The following is a 7,275-nucleotide window of genomic DNA, read 5'->3' as shown; positions in this document are numbered from 1 at the left end:
CCCACTCTGTGAACCATCTTTTGCTAAATGGTACAATCCACTAGGAGGGCACATTCTGCATTTGCACTTGAGGTTGAAAAGAATTGAAAAGAATTGTTTTATTTTTTTTTTGTTTCACATAAGATTTTATAATTGAAAATATAATATTATTATCATATTAAAAAATATATTTTACCTCAAAGGTGACGTTCACTAGGAAAAAAATAAAATAGTAGTGTAAATGATACAATTGTTCAGCGTAAAGCTGGAGTAGCTGGAACATGGTGGCAAAGACTGAGTGACATTCTGGGGTGTTTTGCTGACTGGCTGTTGAGACTCCAGCACTGCCAAAGGTAATAGAACCAGACTATAACAATCGTGGAGCCCTTGAAATTACAGATTTTTCCATTCTTATCAATCAGATGATGATGATGATGATAATGATGATGATGACGATGGTTAGTATTATGAGTCAAATAAAATACTTACACAGGAATATAAAATACTGAAATGATATGCAGATGTAAAGCTTGTTTGTTTCGCTACACTCAGATTCACTTGGGAACACTGCATGGCAGCGATTGCAGCTAAACTGCCTTGTTAAGCCACTGCTGACTGAGATGCACCTCCACTCTGTTACAAATAGTACGCGTGCAGAATCATGACAGGAGTTTTTTGTTCATGCATCAAAGTGACCACAACCATGTACATCATCAGGAGAAGCTGTGCAGTATGATATTGCCTTAATTGATCATGATGCTTTTTATGTACTAAAATGGTCACTGATGGTTTTCTCTCAGATGTAAAGGGCTTTTAGTTGGTTGAGTGAAACAATACAGTTAAGACTTTGCCTTAACTTCACTGAGAGGGAGCTGTTCTGCTTTGCCTCCGATGTGCATACGTATATTAACCTACAGCAGTTTGGACTGGCAATCTGTGTCTGCCTCAGGTTATAACTTTCATTTGTTAAAAATCCAAAGGAGCAAGTTTTCCCCAAACAATGTGTTCATAAAATGATAACATTGTACCTTGTGCTGCCTCCTGCCAAAAACCTGAGGGAGGAAGGTTGCCCCAACAACAGCGTGCTACTGAACTGATAACAGTGAACCTTACACCTCTTTCTGCAATGGCTGTGTGATTGCCCAATTTTAAACAGTCTGTGGAACATGCCCTCGAAGCTCCAGACATCAGAGCAAGTCATATTTTCTTTGGGACATTTTTTGCTTTTGTAGTTTTTATTTATTTGTTCTTTTTTGGATATAAAGATGTCTGACATTGTTGGACTGATCGCTAAGGACTTTCTCTTTCTGTAGGTTAAACAGCAGATTTACAAGAACTGAGATGACAGAGGGATAACAGTTTGTGTTCCATAACCCCACTGACTGACAGGAAACCATGTCCAGTACTAAATCAGCAGCATACTCTTTGCATTTTGTTGTTGTTGTTTTCCCTCCAAGGACTGCAGAAGATATATAATTGTATTATATTACTGGAGTCCATTAATATTCTGTGAAGTGCGGGGAGTGCTTTGGCAGAGCTTCATATAGGTTAACTTTGATTAGAAATTATTTATAATTCTCTTAATTGTATTTGTACATTTTGGTGCATTTGCTGCTACTTTGCCTTGGCTGTTGGTTTAGAAAAATGATGGTCTGAAGTGTTATTGCCAGGAAAGCTACAATGTGTGGGAGACGAGTCATGATGAATTACACAGTAGCATCATCACTGCCGACAATACTGTCAATAAAGGTTGCTACATAATTAACACTTATGCTATTTTTTTTTTAAAAAGTGAATGTATTATCAGTTTTTCTACAGGCGTACATTCAAATTCAGTGAATGGACCCTGGTCAAAACCAAAAAGGTATATCTCTTAAATAGTCAGGAATATTCATGACTAATAAATTGCATTATTAGATTCCAAGCCAAATGGCACTTCAATATTATCAACTACAGAGTTCGGTCATAGCTTGCAAGATTAAATTTGTCATTTGCAAGGCAGAGCTGGCAATGTATGAAATGCTATTTGCCCAATCACTGACACTCTTCCTTGGGCTTACGAGTTCCTGTCTCCTGAATGTTATTGCACACGACAAGGACAGATAACAGCTTTTACCACTAACTATTACTAACTGTGTTTACACTGTACCATTACATTTTAACTGTTGGAATAGGTACAGTCAATTACATTTTGATGCACTAAGTGTGCTGTTTGTCTCTGAGTAACCCATGATGGTATGCGATCTGCTGTTCTCCTCCACTGGCACATGTACAAGGGAGAGTTGTGAAACAGAGTCAAAGGGAAAATACTCTCTATATTGATCTCTCTCTCTGGGTAAACAGGATGAGGAATTTCCCAGAAGAAAAAAAAGGTGTTTTGCATCTTCAGCACTATTCTCTGGACGGAGAAGGTTCAGGGATTCAAGATGGGTCAGAATCAGTAGCAAAATATGCTTGAATTAATGTTAAAGGCTCAAAAACCTTGATTTAGGAGCTCTATTAAAGCTCTTAATTATTCATTCTCAAGGTAATGACAACAGCGAAAAGAATGATGACCACAGTCACAACTGAAAATGAGCATTCAGCTACCTGACTTCACCATAATACCCTTGCTACTTCACTAATGATGAATGAATAGACAGACAAACAAACAAACAAACAAAATTAGATATTCCGATTAAATAATACGATTAAAGTATTGTGTCCAAAAATAAGAGTTCAAACACAATACTTCACCAATATTTGAAACACATGATCAAAAATGCTAAGGTGAAGTGTTTTTTTTGACAGTAAGCAAGCACATCCCCATAGGTATACCTTTACATGGAATACACACAGATCTGCTCATTCCTGATACAACAGGATTTACTGTGCTGTCGTCTCTTAAGTCTAGCTGCGTTCACTGCACCAGGGCAGCGGTGTTGTGTACTGGAAAGCAGCTGGGCTTGCAGTGTTGTGTACTGGAAAACAGCTGGGCTTGTAACCTGTAAAAAGGTCACTGGTCCAATTCCTTGCTGGGGCGCGGCTGCTGTACCTTTGGGGAAGGTACTTAACCCACAACTGCTATGGTAAATATCCAGCTGTATAAATGGGGAAAATTGTAAGCTAAGTAAGTTGGTTTGGATAAGAGGGTCTGCTAAATAACAATAATGTAATGTCATGCACCAATCAGCTGATTCATGCAATTGACACAGACAAACATAAACCTCTGAATGGAGAGTTTTGGAAAACGGCAGCCAGGACTTTCCCGAGGTTGCGTGCTATGTTGACTGACTGATATGAGCTGACAGTTCCCTGGGGCAGGCCTACCCTGGTGCCGTCGGGAGCATCAAGTCCCAGCAAGCTCCTTTTTTTTCCCGTTCATGTTGCACAACATGCTATTGCTCCATGACGGGAAGCCCACTCCGGCAGAGTATAAAGACCGGGCCTCCTCTACCCTTCCTTACTCTGCAATGATGAGGACTCTCGTGAACACGCTGCTGTTTGCCTTCTGCTCCCTGCTGGCCTCCGCTCAGTCTGAGGTCGACCTCAGCTATGAAAGGGTAATCGTCGATGCAAGCAGCCGCTACATCCAGGAGGCTGGAGAACAGCACTCTTTCAGGCCAGAGCTGAGCGTTCTGCAAGTCAACACTGTAAGTACGGGAAGTCACCTGCATCTTTCAGTGATGACTTTTAATGACATGATGGCGTTTTTTCTTACAAGGTCATGATGCAAGCATGTGGGTCTGTGCCAGCCATGAAAATAAACCTTGGACAAAATTTTTATTTGAAGGGAAACTTAACAAAGAATTTGTAATTTCACTTTTTTCCATCAAATGTAAAAAAAAATACTTGGAATCAATTAAATCTGAGGAGATGATAGTTCGTTAAGAAGTTATTAATAAGTTGACGGTTTGTTAAGAAACACATTTAGATGTGTGTTTGTGCTTTGCACATAAATGAAAGGAGGTGCATTGGTGGATTTTGAATAAGTATTTTGAACCTGGATCTCATTAGTTTGGCCCCTTTGACCTTAGGTCATGGTTACATTACAAACATGATCTTTAGGAATGTTTAGATAAGACATGAACTGTCAGTATCACTAATGATCTCACCAGGAATCCTAGAGTCATATTAGAGAGCAATCATTTGTAAAAAGATTCATAAAGTTGCTGTATCAGAGGTACAGCTGTAAGGCTCGGATATGAATGTTTGCAATGTAAGCAGCGATGGGATGGTTAAAGAGACATGATATACCGAAGGAATGGCACCAAAGGTGGCCGCACGTTTACTTCTTTTTTATTTCTAACCCTAGCTGCACAGAGAATCTACTGAGGGAACTGTGATGGTGAGAAAGCTGAGGTTCCCCCTGCAGGAGACAGTCTGTCTGCACTCAGAGGCGCAGCAGGGCAAGCCATGCCCCATCAAAAAGAATGGAGTAAGAGCTTTAGTCTACTGCCATTCCCATTCCACTGTTTTATGCTCTTATCCAAAATCTATCCTATTACACACAGACCTACCTTTTGCTTACATCAAACTATGAATTCAATCATTTTCTGGTAAAAAAGCAAACGAAATAGTGGTAAAATTCTGTCAAGCTGCATGAAATAGTGTTGGAGTATTGTACTTTCTGTCAAAACAACTGTTATGAATTGGCAATTGGATGGTGCTTTAACTGTGGAATTTTCCGCTTCCTGTGTAGAAATCAATGCTGTGTGACATGGTCATCTCTAGTCGTGAAGGTATTGCACCAGTCAGCACTGAAATAACCTGTGAACCTATGGGCAAGGCAGATCAACTGCAGGTAAGCAGGGCAGGGTGTTGGGCTAAATAAATCTTTGACCCTACATCAATTGCTCCGAAAAGAGCTGGAACACAGAACAAAATGAATCCAGAAAGGCAGGGTGGAGGCATGAGGTAGAAAAATGTAAACGCTGAGGTAGTGACACATTGCACGTACCCTTTTGGGTGAAGAGCTTTCTAGCAATCCAGTTTCTGCCTTAAGTGAAGGGTTGTCTCTTAAAAGCTTAGAGACATTAATGCAAGTTTAGGGATCAGCCAAAAATATGCGGTACATGAAATACACCCACAATGTTTATAAAATTACAGCACTAATTACTTCAGGGGTTGCTGCGTAAAGCCTTATTTATTAAGCATACACCTGTAAGCACATTTATACAATGTGTCACTTACTGTCTTAAGCTGTGGCTGAACGTTCTTCTTACTGTGGCTAGGATACTTCACATTTTCACAAAATGTTCACCAATGGAAGGTGACATTATCTGCAACCTGCCCCAAATGGCCATAGTTGCACTTGAAGCAATACAGACCCTGGCAGCAGCATACAATAAACAGTAAACATACAATAACAATAACAATACACGTACAACATACAAGTCAGACCTTGTTTCAGTTTGGGTTCCCGACAGTTTCACCACTTTCTTTTCGATTAGGATACCTTGTAAATTTTCACATTTCATCTGCAGTTCAGGAATGGCCTTGCAACCTGAAAGATACTAGAGATTGGCTGAATATTCTATATAATATAGAATATAGCAGGTCCTCTTATGGATTGCTAATATTACAAATGCAGATGAGAAGCCCTGAGGTGAATTCATTGCTGAGGTGAATTCTGAGGTTCCCCCATCCCAAGAATTTCACTTACACTTGGATTGACTAGATCATCTGCAGGTCAAAATGTGGCCTTGTACTGAGAGTGCAGGCCTTCTCCATCTTTTGATTCCACTGAATTTCACATCACTGTATGCCCACCGGGCACCATTTCACCGATTGTTCTCTTCTCACATCATTATCCTGACAAACATTTTTTATTCTCAATGCTGATCCTGTCAGCACGGTCCCAGAGGAGCTCTTAGCTCTCATTGTGGAACATTTTGAATCAGAAATGCTGAACGGCGCTTTTTGGCAAAATCTGAGTGATCGTGCTTTTGATCGCAGCAGAAGATCCGGATGAGAAGGAGCAAATCTGGCAAAGGTTCGGGAGGGAACAAGGGCTCCGGAGGCAACAAAGGATCGGGAGGGAACAAGGGCTCCGGAGGCAACAAAGGATCGGGAGGCAGCAGAGGGGGCTCGCGAGCCGGAAGTGGCTCCTCCATCGCTGGCGGAGGGAGCCGAGGAAACGGCAACACTCGAACCGCATAGAAAACGGAGGTGCCAGGTGATAAACAAAAAGGAGGCATGACCAATCGAACCCAGGACACAGCCATATGCATCCTTGGTTCCTGGCATCGCAGCCACCAGTTCTGTTAAGCTTTTCCGTGAGCTCAAATATGTAAATACATCTCTTGCAAGTTTTATAAATTGTGCACAATTAAAAGACATCTCTAATAATCTTGTGGGTGTCTGTGGTAAAAACAATCTTTTTTTCCAGGAAGCAAATGCTTTTGATGATCTGGTTTAGTTTACTGGTATAGCAGACAACCAGATGGGCATTAGAAGGTCAGGAATTTGCAGTCAATGAGCCAAAAATGGAAAAACCATAGCAAACTCCAAACCCTGGTCATGAACGGCCATAGCATCTGTACAGCTGATCAGTCTTTATCTAGTTATTTTTGACTAACACGTAAAATGCTTTTAGAATGTAGCTGAAAGGTACTACATAAATCAATTCTATTATTGTCACTGCAAAGTGTAAAATTACTTTAAATGGTAAAGGAGTTTAATGCCCACAGTAAAAGGTTCTGGTAACACTTCAACGATTAGATTGAATAGTTTGAGGACAATGTAAAATGATACCATTGAGGTAAGAAAATGCCGATACTACATTATGTTTTTATGAGAATATTTTCCGTATTTTACTTTTGTTGATATTTTGTTGAAGGCTGACAGATCTGAATATTGGCTGATTTTGGCAAGCCAGCATATAAATGTGTGCAAGTAAAAGGGGAAATTATCAAAAAAATTACATATAAACTGAATGCATCTGATATTTTTTATTTGAAACCAAATACAATATCTTTCAACACACTACATCCATTAAATACACACAAAACAGGATTTGTTTTTTTTCTGCTCAGTAACGGAAAACAAAATGAAAGACGTTTTGTAAAGCTGTTCTTGCATGAAAATAATGCAAACCAAGCCGACCCCTCTGACCAGTTCTGTAATGGCATGGTTCATCTTTCAGCAAGTGTTTTTTTTTTTTTTTTAAATAAAACAAACAAAAAAATTAAATATCAAAACCCAAGCACTTAGCACCTTAGGACCAGTCATTCTGCTTTGTAAACTGGTTTATAGTGGGTGTTTATAGAAGGTAACGGAGTGGGTACAGGCAGTGGGTCGGACGCGAGATATGTT

General features: G+C 39.9%; 1 protein-coding gene across 1 annotated transcript; it reads left to right on the top strand.

Annotated features, from left to right (window-relative positions):
• Positions 1-4,279: 4,279 nt before the first annotated feature.
• Positions 4,280-6,300, top strand: LOC118771409 (neuropeptide-like protein 32). Its single transcript, XM_036519393.1, has 3 exons — positions 4,280-4,396; positions 4,661-4,762; positions 5,917-6,300. The coding sequence occupies exons 1-3, from the start codon at positions 4,304-4,306 to the stop codon at positions 6,118-6,120; spliced, it is 399 nt and encodes a 132-aa protein (XP_036375286.1). The 5' UTR covers positions 4,280-4,303; the 3' UTR covers positions 6,121-6,300.
• The last annotated feature ends 975 nt before the right edge of the window (positions 6,301-7,275 follow it).

The sequence above is a fragment of the Megalops cyprinoides genome, chromosome 24, assembly GCF_013368585.1.
Source record: "Megalops cyprinoides isolate fMegCyp1 chromosome 24, fMegCyp1.pri, whole genome shotgun sequence".
Classification (NCBI taxonomy): Eukaryota; Metazoa; Chordata; class Actinopteri; order Elopiformes; family Megalopidae; genus Megalops; species Megalops cyprinoides.
The sequence above is the reverse complement of the archived record's forward strand: the minus strand, read 5'-3'. Positions and strand labels throughout refer to the sequence as shown.